Here is a 21,665-nt window from a genome sequence, read left to right on the forward strand (position 1 = left end):
GTCAGGGAAAGTCAGGGAATTTCAGAAAATTTCATTCAAAGTCAGGGAAATTTCCGTAAATTTCTACAAAAATTAAAATTTTTTGTAAATTTAAAAATTTTTTAATCTAAAAATACTTGAATGGTTTTTATTACCATTTGTTACTACCATTAAAAATTAATTTATTGTTAAATATGTCAGGGAGAAGTCAGGGAATTTTTTTCTCAATCCTTGTTAAACATCCTGAATCTGAAATACGGAATTTTGAAAGTGGGATCATCCGGAATATGGAATTCGGAATACTAAATGTGAAAAATAGAATCTGGAATATGGAATGTGAACTGTGGAATCCAGAAATTTTGAAAGTGGGATCCGGAATTTGGATTTTTTATTTTTACAATTTTTTGATGTAAATTTTCATCAAATATTATAAATTTCAGTTTATGTGAATCTTAATGAAGTTGCTATAGATTCCAATTATTTAATCATTAAAATATTCACTGACAATTTAAATTTATTGTGAGAGAATTATTTTGAAGTCCAATTCTGTATTATCATATCGCTGCCCTTCTCACCAATCATAATAGTTGCAGCATTGGTATTGCCTCTTGGAACATTAGGCATAATAGAAGCATCGATTACCCTTAATCCATCAATTCCATAAACACGTAATTTCGCATCAACAACAGCTTCAGTGTCTTCTTTGGGTCCCATTTTACATGATCCAACAGTATGATATAATGTTTGTGTGTATTGTCTTGCAACACAATCCCAATATACGTCGCTATTAAATTCCAATTTATTGCATGGCTGTAATGGAGTTTTATCAAGTTCAAAACCATTTTCTTTCAATACTGTTGTATTAAACAATTTAAGAGACATTCGAACTCCTTCAATCATACGTTTCATGTCCATTTTATCGTCAAAATATCTTGGATTGATTATTGGATTTCCCCAAATGGGTTCCGTGTCATTGAGTCGAATGAAACCTCTACTACGTGGAGTTAGTAAAATTGGTCCCAATACAAATTTCTCATAATAAGTTAATACATCGCCAATAGCTAAAAATACCAATTGTATGTCGGGTGTACTTTCAGTTTGTTCGTAAGATGTTTGAAAAAATGCTGCAACACCAGCAACACCAATTGAAGCAAGTGGACCATTTTGTTTACTAAAATATTGATAGAGATCTTTTATTTTTCTCAAACAATTTGGTTTATTTGTTAAATTTTTGCCAACATTGCCAATTAATCCAACGAATGTCACATGATCGTGAAGATTGTGTCCAACGGATAAATTTTTTATAACATTGATTTGATGTTTTTCAAGTTGTTCACTGGGTCCTATTCCCGAGAGCATTAACAATTTTGGTGATTGAACAACGCCTGCTGATAGAATTACTTCTTTTTTTGCCATCACTTTTCTCGTTGGACCATGTATCGAATGTGCATATTCAACACCAATGGCTCGCTTGGACTTTGAATCAATTAAAACTTTTGTTACGTATACTTGAGTTTTGATGAATAAATTGGATCTATGGTTTCTTATTGGTCGAATGAAGGCACTATTTGTACTTGCACGTGATCCATTGTTTGATGTTGTTTGGATCATCATTGTTCCTAATTGATGTTTGGCATTAATATCCGTGGGTTTGTATCCAAGTTCTTGAAGGGCTTCGTAAAGAATTTTTGAATTTGGATCCACATAGGGAAATCTTTCAACTGATAAATATCCTTTCGTTCCATGATATTCTGGATTTTCATTTACAATCTAAAAAAAAGGAAATTTCTTCTTCTATCAAAATAAAATAAAAAGGAAGAAAATTTATAGAATTTATAGAAAGAAGTATAAAATTATTCCTGACAATATTTTGAAATAATGACTTACATCCGGATCTTTATTGTTTTCTGACTTTATAAAATAGGACAGTACGTCATCATAACTCCAACCAGGATTTCCCAATTTGGCCCATGTATTAAAGTCTTCTTTATTGCCTCTTACATATTGCATTATATTTATTGAACTTGATCCTCCCATTACCTGTTTATAAATTAATTGCTGTTATTGCAAATTTTTAAGAGAGGAATTTTTATTTTATTTCGTTATTTTTTGGATATTAAAATAATTTACTTTTCCACTTGGCCAAGCACATCCATTGCCTATTAAACAAGCATTTTCATCCTTTTGTGTGTGATAATTCCAGTCGATTTTTGATTTTTGAAGTTTTGTGGTATAACTAGGTACGCCAGTAATCAAAGGTTCTTCTTTGCCTTCTTCTAATAAAAGAACCTATTACAGAATTATTATGAATAATTATATAATAATAATAATTTAGTTTTATATGATTAATTCTCCAAAAAGGGGGCATTTTCGTTTTAATTTTTTCATTTTAAATTAATTATTATAATATTTCTATAGTGTAAATTAATATTTACTTTCCATTCACTATTTTCTGATAATCGATTTGCTACGACACATCCTGCAGATCCTGCACCAACAATAATAAAATCATATTCCTGTGGCTCACGATGAAATAGCTTTGGTAACTGAAAAACGCATTTACAAATTAAAACGTCTTTTATAGGTATAAAAAAATTAATTAATTAATTGATTAAGGAAGTTCTATTGCTTGACTGAACTAGTCAAAACAATAACCATTTTTTTCTGATTTGATTCACTTTGTAAATTAGAAAGTCTGGCAACACTGCTTTTATTATTATTATAGGATTACAAAATTGTAATATTAATACAATATAATAAATTAATAATTAAATATAATATTATATTATTCATAATTTATCTTATCTATATACTTTAATTATTTCAAGTATATTACAAAAAATGAAAAAAAAATTTATAAATTAATTAATATGAACTCTCACAGGTACCTATTGTCCTTTTTTAAATAGAATATCGGTTCATTACATATCTGTCTTTAACTATAAAAAATTTGATCAATATCTCTTTGTTTAATAATTTGTAGTACAAAAATATATATGTGACAAAGTAATGAATTCCCATAAGAATCAATGTTAAACAGTGAAAAAATAAAACGATTATAACTTTTTTTCTGAATAACCTACAGGTCTCAAAAATTTAACTACAAAATTTTAGAAGCATTATCTAGTACTACACCAAGTTTTATCAAAATCTGTTTGTTTATTCAATTATTATCCATAGAACCTCCTTAATAAATCACATTTTTTATTATTTTTATTTTATAATATAAATATTTAATATATTTAAAGATTTTTATTATTTTTAATTACTATATAATTATATTTTTAATTTATTCATTTTATTTAATTATTTATTTATTTCTCTTAAATTGACTTACCTTAAGATAATTATCGTCTGATGAATATCGAAATAAAAGTGATATTATAATTGTATTAAGTAAAGAGCACGGATTGAATAATTTAGATAAAAATGACAACATTATTATATGATGTTAAATCTAAAAAGAATATATATTTAAAAATAAATAAATATTTCAATTATTTAAATCAATTTGTATCAAAAAAAAAAACTAAAAGAATTTAATTTAAAATTAAATAAAAATTTTATCTACTCTCATCGATTAATTTTTTTTTTTTTAATGCAGTCAAAGTTTCTTTTTAATTTTCTATAAATTAATATATAATATATAATAATGATTATTATAATAAATAATAATTTGTAATTAAATAGTTTAAATTTATAAACGTAAAAAATTTCATAGAATTAATTTTTTTTAAAATAAATTTATTCAATTACTATGGATTAATATGTAATATATTGTTGTTTATAGAAGAAAATAATTTATTCTAATTAAATAATTATAAATTTCTGACTAATCCAAACTTGATGAAATACCTTTAAATCTGCATAAAACAAGCTAACAATTCAACTATTTGAAATAAAATATATACACATTTAGTATAACAATATATAATACGGATACATTGTCTGATAATTGTCAAAAGCTTATCAGTAGTTGTTAGCCTTTTGTTCGTTAACGTCATACATACAGTTATCATTTCCATTTATTTTAATAAAAGTCTAGTAGGAATCGGTTATTAATTATTATGCATAGATAATCATATAGTAAAAAGTCAAGTTTTATAATAGTAAAAAGAAATGATAATTTTTTTTTTAAATTTACAGGGAAAAAAAAAGTTGTAAAACCTACGCACAAGGGAGAAAATTATACTAATCTAATAGTAAAAAAAAATTTTAGCAAAAAAAAAATTTCTCTTCGTTTTTATACCCTAAAAAAAATTTATTTAATTTAAATAAACGGTTAACTTTTGATAAAAAAATATTTTTGAATTAAAATAAATTTGCTTTTCGTTTTATTAATACTTTCCCTTCTTTTTATAAATTTTTTCTAATATAATAATTTATTTTCAATTTAGTTTCATTATTGTCACACTCTCTATCTATCTATCTATCTCTCTATTTTATTTTATACAATTTAAGTTCAATTTTCTCTTTCCTAACAATTATCACGCATAGAAATTGTTAGATCTCCTACGCGAAGTAATTTCCTTTTATTCTATTGAATTTATTTCTTTCTCCACTGGCAATCTATTCTTTTTCAAAAAAAAGCCATTTTATAATCGACTGTGGCTCTATTTTCCGCCACTTTTTTCTACTTAATTCTATTTTGACCCCATCATACTTTACTGCATTTCATTTAGTCGTAAATCCGTTCTACTCTATTTCGCTTTTCCCCCTTTTTTATTTTTTTCCCATTATTTTTTTTTTTTTTTCAACTGTAATCAATTTTGATCGACTTCAAACTTCCTTTTATACAATTCTAATTGATCATTTCTAATTATTGCATTATAATGAAAAGAAGATCGAATTAACAGTGTGTAATGTCCTTTTATTTTATATATATAATTTACTGTTGTTTTTTCTCAAATTTTTTTTTTGCACTTGAGAAAAAGAACGTGTAAATTGAGTCTTTGTATAAAATCCTATTAGGAATAATTCTTCTATTTAGATTTATTATACTTTTTTCAAGGATAACAACTTTGCCTCTCATCTCAGATTGTTCCTGACAGATATATATATATATATATATATGCATTATGATCATTAAATAAAAATTGACCTGTTACTTTTACTTCACGAGATTGTATCCTTTTACTGATGTTCACTTCTCATTAAAAGAATAATCCACTTGAAAATATAATAATAATAATAAATATAATAATAGTTTAACCTCAATTTCTGATTTTCACATACGGAGATATTCATTTTCACGCTCGAAATATAGTGGAAAATCGGCTCGCAAATTTGTTGAAAAAAAATTTTTTTTTTCTCAATTCAATCAATGTTCTATGTAATTCTCACTTTCATAACAAAAGGGGAAAAAAGTTCAATCACATCAATTGTTTTCAAATTCGAAAATTGTTGGAGATCGTCGATTTTCATGCGAGAATTGTTTATGAAAAATTAAGAGAAAATTATTTTTAAACAAAAAAATTCTCTCTTTATATAAAAAACGAGACGCATGAATAAGCTCTAAAATTAATTAATTAGAATTTTCAATTGACAGCATTTCATAATAGAATTTTCTTTTAGCCGAATTTCTAGCATAATAACGAATTTTTATTTTTGATGAATTTTTATTTCATTGCATTTGAATTTGTCAAAATTATTATTTGCTCAAATTTTCATTAGACAAAATAGTCGATTTAAAAGAATTTTTATTTTACAGAAAAAATATTAGAAAGAATTCTTTTCTAGCTGAATTTTCATTTGTTGGAAGTTACGCATTTTTGACAAAATTCTTAAAACGACAAATTTTTATTTTACAGAATTTTCATTTGTCGGAATAAATATCTCTGACAGAGAAAATTTACAAAAATATGATTTTTGGTAAACTTTTCAAAAAAAAAAAAAAAAAAACTTAAGTTATACCCCCAAAAAAAAGCTTTCAAGGGAATAAAATTTCGCTTTAAAATTAAAATGCCTAAAAAATTCTATTGGTCACTTTATCAAAAGTTATTAATTTTTTAAAAACCAAAAATTTCAAAGAACATGATTTTTTTGGTTTATAAATTTTTGTGTAATTTTTAAAATATCATAACTAGCTTATAGAATATTTAAAAATGCATTTATTGACATTTATTTATGTGAACCTTTTACAAATCTATTAAATATTACTGGAGTGACTTTTTCTACATTTTGAAATATTAATCTTCGTGATATTTTTTTTATTTCAATGACAAAAAATCGATAGAAAGATTTCGGCACGAATTTTAAAATTAACCAATCAAAAATATATAAAAATATAATCATAAATATTATTATTATTATTATTATTATTATTATTAACAATTATTATTATTGGAGCAAATAAAAATTCGAACAAATGAAAATTTGGTGAAATGAAAATTCTGTCATTTGCAAATTTGAATCACTTCGATTTTTGTAGAATAAAAATTCTGCTAAATTAACATTCGTTTAAAATAGAATTTTTTAAATAAATTACAAACGGATTTTGACTGTATACTTGAATAAATAAATAATTAAGTAATTAAATAAATAAAAAAAAGTATGGGTAAAGAGAAATTATATGTACTTACAATAAAAATTTTGACAAATAAAAATTCGATACTTAAAAATTTTTTTAAGTAAGTAATTAAAATTCGTTTAAGGCCAGGTCCAAGTGAGGCAGCGCCATCTACATTGAAACTAAAATTTTGGAAAATTTTCAACAGCCTTTTCTTGAAAACAAGAAGGTAAAATGCTTTTTCCTTTATGGATAATTGATTATTGGCAAGATATACACCAGCTAAAACTTTTTTTGAGTTAAAATAATAAACAAAATTTCATGTCAATAAATTAAATATGAGCACTTTTTTCACAAAAACTGTAAAAGTACTTTTTTAGAAATTACAATCAAAAATGCAATTTCCATTTGGAAAATTAATAAACGCTAAAAAATACACGACCTAAGATTTACCAATCACGAAAATAACAAAAAAAAATTTTATTAAATATTTAACATATTGATACTGCTTTACTGATTGTGACAGCCCTTTGGTAGATTATGTATTTCAGGTGGTTAGCAACAGCGCCAATCTCCTCCTTTCGGCAAAACTGCGAAACGTCTGGTGACATATATAACCTGCCAAACGGCTGTCATAATGAGTAAAATATGTTATGTTAACATACTTTTTTTTGTTATTTTCGTGATCGGTAAATCTTAGGTCGTGTATTTTTTAGCGTTTATTAATTTTCCAAATGGAAATTACATTTTTGGTTGTAATTTCTGAGAAAGTTCTGTTACAGTTTTTGTGAAAAAAGTGCTCATATTTAATTTATTGACATGAAATTTTTTTTATTATTTTAACTCAAAAAAAGTTTTAGCTGGTGTATATCTTGCCAATAATCAATTATCCATAAAGGAAAAAGCATTTTACCTTCTTGTTTTCAAGAAAAGGCTGTTGAACATTTTCCAAAATTTTAGTTTCAATGTAGATGGCGCTGCCTCACTTGGACCTGGCCTTAAAAAATATGGATAGGCCCTAACATAACCTCAAAAGTGAAAAATAGTTTTTAACGCAGAAAGAACTTAAAATCTTTTATTGAATAATTTTTTTTTTTAACATTTTGACTTTATTTTTTCATAACAGACAAAAATTGCAATTTTTATTCAATTTTTATTAACAATAACTTATGTTACTCGCAGGTGATACAAAAATCGTAAAAAAAAATTTCATTTGCTAAAAATTTGTTAAAAAACTAATTTAATAAATAAAAATTTGTATTGTTTAACAATTTTTTAACAAAATACTTTTAATAACAACTAAAAAAAATGTTAATTCGAAAAATGATAATTCGTCTAAAAAATAGGTAATAAATTCTAATAAAATTCTTTAAAATTAAAATTCAAACCAATCTTGTTGCTTTTTTGGGACACATTATTATCTCATAAAAATCATTAGTTAGAATTTTGATTTGAAAGAATTTTATTAGATATAATTATTTTTTAGACGAATTTTCATTTTTCGAATTAGAATTTGACACAATTTCTCTTTTAAACAAATTTTTATTGTACCGAATTCTTAATAGGCCGAATTTTTATTTGTCCGAAATTACAAATGGCCGAGCAAACAATCAACAGAAAGATTTCGGCGCGTTTTTTAAAATTGACGAATCACGATTTCCTTGACAATTTCTGATTGGTCAATTTTAAAAAACGCGCCGAAATCTTTCTGTTGATTGTTTGTTCGGCCATTTGTAATTTCGGACAAATAATAATTCGTCCTTTTAAGAATTCGGTACAATAAAAATTTGTTTAAAAGAGAAATTGTGTCAAATTCTAATTCGAAAAATGAAAATTCGTCTAAAAAATAATTATATCTAATAAAATTCTTTCAAATCAAAATTCTAACGATTTTTATGGGATAATAATGCGTCCCACTTTTTTTGTTCAAATAAACTAAAAATTTCTAAAAATCTTAATTTGAAAAATTTGTATTTATATTATATTAAATAATTTTGTATATAATATTATATATTGTTTTTCATTTTAATTTCAACGTTGATTTAATAATGACCTATATATATATATATATCCCTTCATTAAAGCTGCCGTATAATTCATGGCATGATTTGCTTGGAGGTGAAATTTCGATATTATATATAGGATGATGTTTAATCGTGTAGCAATCAATTCGTTCAAGTCGATAACCACAGATTAACGATCTATTTGGGAATTTTCTAATGATCTTAACGAATCTGCGCGCGAAACGAATTGGAAAATCCCACTGACCACGACTTTGCTTAATTCGAATTTGGTACACCCTTAGTGACTCTGGTGCCACACATCTCCTCTGTTACCGGACGCTTTGTCAGCACGATATCGAGTAGAGCTAGAAACGAGAGACGGATTGTCCTATTCCCTCGCGTTAATTGGGTTTCTGAGCAAATAGCATGGGGAAGATATATACTACACCACCTATATATATATGTATATACGGCTACAATTTCCCAACCAACACAAATTTGAAACAAACAAACCAAAAAAAAAGCAAATAAAAAAAAATTACCGATTTCTCCCAGCTATTTGTGTTCATTAAAAAAAAGTTTCGTTTTTTACATACATCAATTTATCAGTCTGACTATTTTCACTGTAACCCAATTCTAACGATATAAACTCAAATACAAATTTTTTTTTTTCTATTAAATTAATAATTTAATTCTTACAGTTAATTTTTATGTATTTTTCCAAATATTTTTTTCGAAAAAAAAACTGTTACATTTCAATGCAGTAATTTATTTTCTATTATTTATTTTTGTGGTGTTTTGATTTATGGATCAAGTTTCTGTGGTATTTTAAATTACCTTATTTGATTTGACGATGCTTTTTTTCTGGTTATGCCTTTAGGCAACTACGTATACGAAAAAAAAACCATCTTCAATATACGTCTGTATATAATTCTTTTTTTTTTTTTTTTTTTTTTTGCTTTGTTAAACTTGAGGAGTCAAAAAAAATTCTTATGAAAAATATTTATCTTGACCGAGATCTAATAATATTTAATTCCAAGAAATTTTTTATTTATTCTATTTTATATTTGAAAGGATATAATAAATTCCGAACCAGTGAAAAACAGCTTAGTTTAATATTTATGATTGATAAAATTATAACTCGTAAGTGTATAATAATAATAATAATGTCATTTATATTAGAAAATATAATATATTGCTTTGACTGATTATATTTCAGTTGACCTATAAATTTTCAATTCAAATAGTATTTGGTCCATAATATATATATAATTGTAAATTCCATTAAAATTTCAAATTTAATGATCGAGCTTCTATAATTTCACGCAGTAGAAAGAATTTTCACTAATTTTTTTTTCTATTATTATTTTTCATTGGATATTGGAATAAATTAGAGATACAAAATCAAACAAATTTTATTAAAAATTAATTTTTTTACTATAATGTAAAAATGTCCCACTTTTCACTAATTCAGATTTTTAATTTTTTGATAGAAATTTTAATTTTTGTTTTGTAGTAATTCGTAATTTTTTTTTTTTTAGTTTAATATTTGTGCAAACAAATATTTTTTTTCGTTGGTCCAAGAAAATTTTGATTAGGTAATTTTTTTCAACACAACAAAATTTGAAAAATTGATTGGTTAAAATTTTTTATATTTTTTATATATTTTTATATTTTTCTGCCGACTGTTTGTTGGCCATTTACAATTTTGGACAAATGAAAAATCGACGTTTTAAGAATGCTTTCAATTATAACAATTCGTGCAAATAAAAATTTGGACAAATAAAAATTCAGAAATTAAAATTCTGACATTAAATTCTGGAATTTAAAAATTCGAATCACTTAAAATTCTGTCAAATTGAGAATTTTTCTAAAATAATATAAATTTTTAAAAAAATATATTTTTTTATTTATTAAAAAATAAAAAGTTGGTTAAAAAAAATTATGTAAAATAAAAATTCTGTCAAACAAAAATTCGACACTTAAAAAATTTGCGTTGAGTAAAAATTCTTTTAAAATGAAATTTTGTCAAATGCTATAATTCGAAAAATGATATTTTGACTAAAAAATAAATTATATCTGAATAAAATTATTTAAAATGAAAATTTTAATTAGTAATTGGAATGGAAAATTAATGCGCCAGTTTTAATAGAAAATATAGTTTCAATATGATATAGAGTAAATTGAAAATATAACATTTTGATTAGAAAATTTTTGTCACCTCAACGAAATTGGAAAAAAAATTTAAATATTTTATAGTTGAGGCAATCAAACTTTGATGGAATTGAAACAAATTTTGACAAATTGAATTAATAGCAAAAATATTGTCAACTAAATTTTTTTTTTTGTCAAAAGAAAATATTTTTTTTTTTCAACTTTATAGATGCAGTGTAAAGAAAAATTAATAGCAAAAAATAAATCTAAAATTGTAAATTGCTTTATAAAAATCATGTTCTATATATAAAAAGTTAATAATGTTATTAACGTGAAATGCAATTTTTTTTTCTTATATTATATTTATCGTTACTCGTAGAAATTCACTGATATTATAAAATTTGTCGCTTATAAAAAGTTACATGAAATTTTTCAATCGATATAAAAGTGATAATAAAAAAATTTTTTATACCTTCATTTTTCATGAAAGGAAATCTATATTATTTTTTTAAATATTCATTGAGTAGTGCAAAATAATTTTTTTTTTTTCTCTAATATTTTTATACATTACATATTTATATTATATGAATCTCGAAACTGTAAACTGTAACATTAATTTTGCTTTTTTTTTTTAAACATTATTATAAATTGGGACATGTATGTTTTAAATATTTCATTTTTGTTCAAACTTCCTCTTTTGAATTTCACTCTAGATTTCCAAAGCTAAGAGCATTCATGATGCGAAGAGTCATCATTATTTAATACTAACAGAGAGGATATAATCCGAGATTATCATATTAAGTAAAACTAGAATTATATATATTCTACTGATGTGAAATATGAAAAATTATTTTAAAATATTGACAGAAAATGATTATTCGACTATGAGTTATTGTTCAAAAAGAAGAAAAAAAAACGCATTAGAGAGCAATAATGTTAAAATATTTATAAATAATAAACCAAGATACCTAATTATTTTAATAAAGTTTATAATATAATATTTCAGAATTTCTCAAATTCACCTAATATTAACAAATTTAACTTTCAAAGTTAAATTGTTTTTTAACTTCTACTGTAATTAAAATAAGTTTCTAAAAATATAAAACAAAAAAAATAATTTTTTTAAAATAAATTATGAACAAATGAAATTTTTAGCTGTCTTCAATAAATAATAAAAAATTTTCTCGAGATCCAGTTGATTTTTAAATACGTAGGACATGAAAAAAACTGTTTTTTATTAACATTTTCTAAATAAACAATTCAAAAAACAGTTTAAAATAAAAATTTGTTTATAACAAAAAATTATTTTAAATACTACGTTCCAAGATGGGAAAAATTTATTTTTTTATTTTTTAATTTGTCAACGAATTTTTTTTTTTTTTTTATTAAAAACAACTAAAAATTTCAATTGCTCATAACCTTAATAAAAAAAATTTTTTTCTTTAAAACAACTATAAAAATTTCAATTGTTTATATCTTTAACAAAAATTTGTTTTTGGTCTAATATTTTCAGAATGTTTATGATCACAGTAGGAGTTGAAAAACCATTTAAGGGGCGAAATTTCAACACAATGAAATTCATGTTGTTTGGGTGGTATCAATTTTCTTCTTGTCAATAATTGTAATAGAATTTAAAAAAATTAAAAACACAAAATTTGTTTATAATTTTTTAAATAAAATTCAAAAAATGAAAATTTCAACTTCTCTCAAAATTTCTATTATTTTTCATTGCTGATTTTTTAAATGCTTTTTATGTCATTTTGAATAATAAGTTGTATGGATTTTGAAAAATTTCAATTTTTTCAGAATATGAAATTTTTCAAATTTTGTTAATTTTAGATGATTCGTTTGAGAAAATTTTGACCCCTAAAATATAATAATAACAAAAATTTAGGCGCAAGTAAATTCTAAATATTTATAATATTAATATATAAAATATAATATTGTCAATGAATATAGAATTGAAACGTATATTTTAATGCTTTTCTCACGTGATTAATCATAATTAACAAAATCTATCTGCAAATGGATCAGCTTCTGGGGCACAAACACATGCTTTGGAATGCTCGTCAATTTACGCAAACCACGTATTATATATATGCATACCGTCTGTGTACATGCAATTTAGGTATGTAGATATGACTGTAAATACAGTCTTGCATTCCTTGATGATCGAGTTTGTGGCTTGTTATTCGCAACACAAGGCTATTCATTATTATTCATTTTAATATTCCAAAAAGCATTTTTATTTTGCTTATTGTAAATCACAGCTTTTAAAAAATCGGAAACTATTTATTTTCATTGATTTCTATTTTATTCATTTGCGCATACAATTTTTTTCAGTTTTCAATTTTTTTTACTTTTCATCATTGAAAAACAAAAAATAAAAAAAAAACATTTGCTTTTTTTGTTCTAACCATTTTTTGTCTTTTTTTGCCTTTTCATTTTATAATTATTAAAATAATGGAAATTATAAATTCAAAATTAATTTTAGTACCTGTCAATATTGTTCTAGTCGTTGGTTGACACAATCGATTGTTTACATGAATTTTAAATAATTTTCATTTTTTTTTTTTTTTTCATGAAACTTTAAATTTTTAAAAGATAAAAAAAAATTCTAAAATGGGTAAACTTATTTTGACAAAAAATAGAATTGGCACCACTGAATCATATAAACAGGCCTCGGATTATACGATTTTTTAAAAATTTTTTCCGAAAATACGACTTTTTCGACTTTTTTTTTACATTTTTTTACAAAATTTTTAAACAAAATACGTCTTTTTTAAAATACAATGCAGATCTTCTTCAAATCTTCTTTATTTCAATTATTTAACAAAGTTAAAATTATAAAATTATAAATAATAATAATTATAAAATTATACCAAAAATTTCAATTTAAAATCTTTTAAAATTTATTATTTTTAAATTTTTCCATCTAAAACTTTTTAAAAATTTAATAATTTCAATTATAATTCTTGCGAAATTTAATTATTTTCAATGATTTTTATAATATTCTTCAAAAATTCAATTATCTAAAAGCATTTTTCAAATTAAAAAATTTTAAAGTTCAATTTTTGTCTTTAATTTTTTAATAAATTCTTCAGCAACAGAAATCATCAAAAAAATTTAATTCAAAATCACAGGAATTCAATTGTTTTCAAAAATTTCAATTTAAAACCTTCAAAAATTTTATTATTTCTAAACATTTCAACTGTAACTCTTTCAAAATTTAATGATTTTAAATGATTTTTATAATATTCTTCAAAAATCCAATTATTAGAAAACATTTTTCAATTGAAAACTTTTGAAATTCAATTTTTGTCTGTAATTTCTAATAAATTCTTCATTACCAAAAATTTCAATTAAAAATCACTATTAGAGTTCAATTAATTTCAAAAATCTGAATTATAAATCTTTAAGAATTCAATTATTTAAAAAAAATTTCAAATAATAACTTTAAAATTGAATTTTTTATGTCTTCGATTTTTTGCGCCTTAAAGTCGATCCTAAGTCTGTATAAATTTTTATTGGTTGCAATTTCGCATCAAATTTAACTTCTATCCTTTTTTATTTTTTATCGAAAAATTCTTTTTATAGTTTATTTACAAATGAAATTTCGGCGTTTTAAGAATTTTATCAAATAACAATTAGTGCAAATAAAAATTCGGTAAATTGGAAATTTATTATGCATTTAAAATTTTAGATTAATTAAAATTTTGTTGAATTAAAATTCTGCTAAATAATTAATATTCAGTTAAATTAAAATTTTGAAAATTCGTTCTTTTGGTAAATCCTACTTTTAGAAATTTGATCTTTTGGTAATTCAAACTTTTAACAATTCGATTTTTTTGATTATTAGAAAAATCATAATCAAATTTCTAAACGTTGAAATTGTAAAAAGATCCAATTTTTAGAAATTCGAAATTCGATCGAATAAAAATTTGAACTTTTCGAAATTCGATCATTTGATTATTCGTCAAAAAATGATAATTCATCTATAAAATAAATTATTTAAAAAAAATTAGCAAAAAAATTAATGTTAACTAATGATTTGTATGAGAAAATTAATGCACTCCGTTTTAATGGAAAATACAGCTTTTCAATTATGTTGGTATATATAGAGTAAATTGAGAAAATAATTTAATACCATTAGCTGTTGCCATATATAAACAGTTTTATTTAAAGAAGATTATATATAGTTTTTTTTATACTTTAATGAAATAAATTCATTTATAGTTTGGTTGATTATTATCATACTAATAATGGCAACTATATTTAGAAATATATATATATATGTGTAATGAAACGAGAAGTCAGACATTAATTCTCGAGCGTGACGGAAAATAAAAGAGAATGAATCAAGTGGAATATAATTCATTAAATTTAAATTGCACGTTACTGCTTCACTATCTCATTACTCTGATTACAAACTATTGTACGTCTGTTTCCGTGGTTGTCGTCATTTTATGTGCTATATAATGAAATCCAAGCTGTTTTTTTTTAATTGTATTATTCAACAATATCAAAAATCAAACTTTTGACATTTTTTATATTAAAATATTCATTTAAAAAAAAATTATATATATATATATAATAAATGTAACGTTATAATGTTGAAATTCGATATATTTGTAAAATCTAGAAAAATTGTAATAAAAATATTTCACTTTTTTGATAAACACAAATATTACACATGTAAAATGTAAATTTATCAATTATTTCCACTTTTTTTTTAAATGGGACAATATTGCGGTAATTGAGAATTTTTCAGTCAGTACAATTTTTCACAAGAGCACATACAAATCCAGAGAGCACATATACTGCGCATTTGTTGCAATATTCAATACTTTTTTCTGACTCCTTGATAAATATTCATCATTCCAGATAAATTCCATTCATAATTATTTTTTTTGTCCCAGTTTTCCTGGTCTTTTTTTAATAAAAAAAAAAAAATAAAACAATGATGGCTCAAATTAAAAAAAAATTCATTTATCTCCACAAAATTATATATTCTTTATGTAATAATATCACCCTCCATTTTAGATATGAATAATTTTCAATCAGATTGAATTAAATAAATTTCGATTTTATTAATTTTGTTTTGTTTCAAAACGATTATTCTTTATTTCATTTGCCAGAAAATTGAGAATAAATTTTAAAATTCCCAATTTTTTTTTTAGGAGATTTAAAATTTTTGTACACAAAAAGAAAGCTTGAATATTTAAAATTTTATTTTTAGGAAACAAATACGAGTTTTAATATATAAATTAGTACAAAAGGCAATGATTAAAGTTCTTTGCACGCACAATAAAAAATTTTTAAATTTGCAGCTGAATTGCCTGAGGTTAATTTATTTTTCGCAATGGTGAAAGTGGTTCACATTACGAAATTATACTGTGAACAGATTATATTCTCTCACGAGAAATCTTCTTATTACTCTTTTTTTTTTTTCTCAATAATAAAATAAAACTCGAATGGATTGATGAATTTTCAAACGTGTCTTTAACTATATAAAATCTTTTATTATTGAGAATTATATATGGGGAGTTTTTTTTTTTTTTTAATTTTACCATATAATTTTTTATACGCATGTTATATAAATATTAAATAACAATTTCTCTTTTGACATTTCTTAAAACAATTCCTAAAAATATAAATATTATTATAAAAAATTATATACATATTTATTTTTGTAAAAAAAAAAAATCTCTTGCGAAGAAGCTATTAAGGAGTTTCAACATTTCCCATGAAGTTTTCATAAAAGATTATGACAAAGTCATAAATTGCTACAAAAGTCATTATTAGATGTCGTAAACAATTCAAGTGCGTCGCTACTTTGAATTTAAATAATAATACGTAAAATAGTGTTGTATATATTTCGCGAATGATAGTTATAAGTTATATTGACTTGCACACAAAGGTGATTAAGGTGACCAACTTTTGATATGTCCTTAAAACAAAATTTTCCATCAGTCTTTGTTGACCGACAAAACTTGGACGTATATATATATATAATACTTATATGCACTATATTGACCATTAGATACAACTATTGTAGAACGCATCCTATTTCCATCAAATTTGCAAGTATTTTACAGACTTTGAGATCCACAGTAACGAACCAATCAAGTCTGACATATGCCTAATGGCAACTGATGTATGTACACTTTGCCGTGCTTTTTTTTTCTATTTTACACTAATCAATTCTGACGCAGGAATTTATGTTTTATAAATAAAATAATTTTTATAGAAATCATTACATACAGTATACACGGAAAAGCGAATTAATAATTCGCGTTTATTTCTTCAATATATTTTTTTCAATAAGAAAATTTATGCGAATTTGATGACATTTCGTTATTTTGTTTTTTTTTAAATTTTCTTATAAAATTACATTGGATCGCGCCAATTTCTGTTATTAATTTACTTATATTGTCACATGAAAAATAAAAAAAAAATTTTTTAAATTATATGCACTACAAAAATTACATTAAATTAGACAAATAGGGTAACGGGTACAGTGACCGACACCCTGGGCATAAATTCAACTTTAAATGACATTTTATCGGAATTTATTAAAGATTTAGTTATAAAATTAATTTAAAATAAAAGATTTGGGTTAAAATTTATAGTAGATAAGTTTAAAATTAAAAAACACTTTGATAAAAGTTCAAATATTAATTTAAAAATATATGGTATGAAAACAGTGAACGCCCACACAGCCCAATATATTGCTGTAAGCTTACCTCAAGCTTACATGTAATTTTTATAAGCTAACCCTGTAAGCTTCAGGTAAGGTCGAGGTAATATAAAAATGTCCGCCATACAGTAAGCTTACACAGTAAGGCCATAGTAAACTTACTTGGCAAAGTCACTGTAAGGTTACAGTAAGCTTACACGGCAAGTTTTCAAAGGTATCAATAAATAATTTTTTTTAAATATTTATGCGCAGTAGCTTTCTATGGCACTTACGAATGCGCAGTAAATTTTTTTAAGCAAACCCTACCGGGTTTTTTTTTATATAAATGACAAAATAAATATAATTGTGCAAATCAATTTATTGTTTATTGTAAGTTAATAAATTAATACTTTGTTATTTGTTAGCAATTAATAGCTTACCGTGTAAGCTTACAGTGATCTTACCGGGTAAGCTTACAGTGCCCCTACCATGTAAGCTTACCATGACATTACCATGTAAGTTTACCATGGCATTACTGTGTAAGCTTACTGTATGGCGGACATTTTTATATGACCTCGACCTTACCTGAAGCTTACAGGGTTAGCTTACAAAAATTACATGTAAGCTTGAGGTAAGCTTACAGCAATATATTGTGCTGTGTGGGCGACATCCTTTAATAAAATAAAAAATATTAAAACTACTATTTAAATAACATGATATTTATTTATATTATCACAAATTTTATTATTCAGATTTAATGAACCAAAAAAAGTTGCTTTTAAAATATAATTATTTAACAATTTTTTTCATATTTATCAAATTTATAATCAATAAAGCAAATTTTTTGAGTTTAGTTTTCTAGAAAGTAAAATATTGAAGAAAATATAAACGTATAAAATTTTGTGTCAACTGTATCAGTTTCTAAATATTGTATATTAATTAATTTACTAGTGATATTTAATTCAATATTATTATTTTTATAATTATTATCGTTTTTAATAGCGCAGACTGTCAGGATGTCGGTCACTGTACCTTTTTCAAAACATTGTAACTCAAAAATTAGCATGGATACCCCTACTAAAACTTTTTTTTTATATTATTCTATTAATTCCATTCTACAACATACAAGTTTTAAAAAAAAAATTTAAGAAAACTTTTAAAAAAATTCCATAAAATGTATGAGTTTTGCACGTTCAGATTAGGAATCCTATGTTTACTGATGCAACTCTGAAGTTGAACCCAAATTTCTCAGTTTTTGGTATGGCAAGGGGTACTGGGTTTTTTACCACTTATAAATTACATAAAAAGGAACATTTTCCCAGAGTTTAAAGAAATTTTTTTTTCTATACATATCTGAAGCTCCGCGACGAACGGTAACGGTACCTATAAGCTCCCAAAATTTTTAGGTTATATTTTTGATTTTTGAAGTGAAAATACATAAAGAGAGGGTCAACACTTTATACAACCTATTGATGATTAATAACACAGGCCAACAAAATTTGATTCAATTTACTTTCCAAGAATCAGACAACACGTCAGGTTTTTGAGTTATTCTAACCTAAAAGTGCAAAAAAACTCGTTTTTTAATTACATTTGAGGACATGCAACATCAAGAGACAATTTTTTTTCCAAAAGGTCAATATTGCATCTGACAGTGCTATTCTTCCCCTTTAAAACCCATTTTGAAAATTTAAAAAATCTTCATTTGTCTCATAGTAATCGTTCATTCAATTTTCTGAGTATGGCGAATTCTTCGATATTTAAAAAATCATCCGCCATTTTGAATTATGAAAATCTGTCATCGAATTTGTGTTCAGCGGACCCAAAAACCCTCGAGTAACAAATTACAAGCAAATACAATCGATTTTTTAAAAAATCGTCATATTGGATCCGCCATTTTGAATTTTGAAAGTCTAACATTGAATTCGTGTTCAGTTATACCGAAAATCTGAAGAACTATTTAAAATTTAGATGTTTGTAGTTATATTTTTCTGTATTATCGAAGTTTTATCTGTTCCTATTCAGTTTTGGAATATCGAAGAAATCGCCAAACTCAGAAAATTAAATGAACGATTACTCAGAGACAAATGAAGATTTTTAAAATTTACAAAATGGGTTTTAAAGGGGAAGAATAGCACTTTCAGATGAAATATTGACCTTTTGGAAGAAAAATTATCTCTTGATGTTGCACAACTTTAAATGCTGTTAAAAAACGGGTTTTTTGCACATTAGGATTAGAATATCTCGAAAACCTGACGTGCAGGGTCAATTCTGAGACCGGATTTGGATTCAGCACTTCGAAAAACTTGAGAAAAATATTGTCTGATTTTTGGAAAGTAAATATTGTCGGACTGTGTAATCGGTTACTTGACTATAATCAAATAAATATTTATTCACAGAAAATTAAAAGGCATTAAAATAAGCTGCAACGCTTATTATTTTAGACCAATTTTGCTTATTTTAATCCATTTTGGTATTAAAATAAGCAAAATTGAATTAAAATAATAAGCGTTGCAGCTTATTTTAATACCTTTTAATTTTCTGTGTTTGCATTAAATAGTTATTATTTGAAATGGTATTTTTGTTACAAATACAGAAATTATTGGTTCAAATACAGTTTATATTTAAATAAAATAAAAATTATTTGAATCAAATAAGTTTTTTTTTCAATGTAGGATTAAACTAAAATTTTGTAGTGAATTCAAAAATAGTATAAGGATTCATTTTCATGTTTTCCTTCATCTTATTGAAGAAGTGAAATATTCTTGTTATAAATAGAGAGAAAAAAAACTAATTTTGTTGCTAGATTTTGAGAGATTATATAGCAGAAAAGAGGAATTTTCCTCTCAATAGGAAATAACATTTTTTTTTCTCTGTGCGTGAAAAAGTGAGAGTACGAGAAAGTTTCAATGAAACTCCTTTACCTATATACGTACATTTAACGGTTTTGGATTCAAATGCAGCGGGTCATAGTCATGATTGACACATGGGTTTCTGAAACCCTTTTTTTTGAATGAGTTGGGACCTAACGAGGAATATTTTACATTCTACCTAACCTATATATTATATATATTTCTCTGTGGGTTCACGTTCCTGTCCTACATGTTACGATGGATCAATCCAGAGGGGGCGAAGCATTCAAGGAACCTAGTTTTGCATGCTACGATTTGCAGAACATGCACGTCGATTGATGTTCATCGTGGAAATGGAATTTCTACCGTTAACCGCCATACAAGGCTGTCTTGAGACGGAACAAAGTCGATTATCAATATATATATATACCAATTTATTCCAATCCAACGTAACAGACCCACATATATATAGTCTAATACCGGTTTAATTAGTTTTATGCATTTCAGTATGTATTAGCTTTTCACGCACTAATCCTCCCCTCCCTTAATTTAAATTTAATAAAATAGAATAAATTTTCAAATTGATTTTATGGATTTTAATATTAATATTATATGAAACAAAGAGACGGGAAGAAGAAAATAAAGTTAAAGAAGAAGAAGAAGAGATAAAAGAGACTCTAAATGAATTCCAGGGATTTGCAATCTTGTAAGGATGCAAGGATTTAAGGTGCGATGCATATGCATAACGGTCATTATCTCTCTTGGAAGTGCAAGCGTGCAACTAATGCAATGTCTTCAGCCACTTTATCGTCTCGAACCTGTGTGATCCAGACTTTGATGGAACTATAAACTATTTTTAATTAAGATTTCATATAAGGAGTGCGACACATAAATTTATCTTATAATGTTGACGTCAGTATTGACCCAGATTTTCATTCAAAACTTTCTTGGCTTTCGTTTACTTTGCTTTTGATCAAAAATTTATTACATAATTGATTAATCGTCTTACATTAATTATTAAATACTTTAAAGTATATATTGAATACGCTAAACACAAATAAAAAATGTATATTTCTTCACTGAACTATAATTCAGTGAAGAAATATGAAATATTAATTAATATATAATTTCGTTTAAAAAATATTGGAAGCTCCAAAATTAATTTGTTAGAATTTTTATTTGGCAGAATTTCATTACCTAAAATTTTTTTTTAGACGAATTTTTATTTCTTCGAATTATTATGTTACAAAAATTCAATTTAACCGAATTTCTGTATTACACAAATTGTTACTTAAACGAATTTTCATTTTACAGATTTTTATTTCATCTATTTTGAATTTGGCAGAATTATAATATTGTGACGTAAATTTTTTATTAATTTCACAATTCACAATTTTTATTTATTTTTAAAAATTTTATTAAATAAATTTTATTTATTATTATTATTATTATTTATTATTATTTTGATGTGTTGTCCCTTTATTTAAAAA

General features: G+C 24.2%; 2 protein-coding genes across 4 annotated transcripts in view; one reads left to right on the forward strand and one right to left on the reverse strand.

Annotated features, from left to right (window-relative positions):
- LOC127283622 (protein Skeletor, isoforms B/C) overlaps nt 1-21,665 on the forward strand; it is a 71,889-nt gene that overhangs the window by 13,685 nt on the left and 36,539 nt on the right. The window lies entirely within an intron of this gene.
- LOC127283623 (glucose dehydrogenase [FAD, quinone]-like) lies at nt 351-3,918 on the reverse strand. Its single transcript, XM_051308612.1, has 6 exons — nt 3,835-3,918; nt 3,317-3,436; nt 2,415-2,525; nt 2,110-2,268; nt 1,867-2,019; nt 351-1,749 (listed from the first exon to the last, which is right to left on the reverse strand). The coding sequence occupies exons 2-6, from the start codon at nt 3,416-3,418 to the stop codon at nt 508-510; spliced, it is 1,767 nt and encodes a 588-aa protein (XP_051164569.1). The 5' UTR covers nt 3,419-3,436; nt 3,835-3,918; the 3' UTR covers nt 351-507.

The sequence above is a fragment of the Leptopilina boulardi genome, unplaced genomic scaffold (genome assembly GCF_019393585.1).
Source record: "Leptopilina boulardi isolate dan_hultmark-lab unplaced genomic scaffold, ZJU_Lbou_2.1 LbouV2_310, whole genome shotgun sequence".
NCBI classification, from domain to species: Eukaryota; Metazoa; Arthropoda; class Insecta; order Hymenoptera; family Figitidae; genus Leptopilina; species Leptopilina boulardi.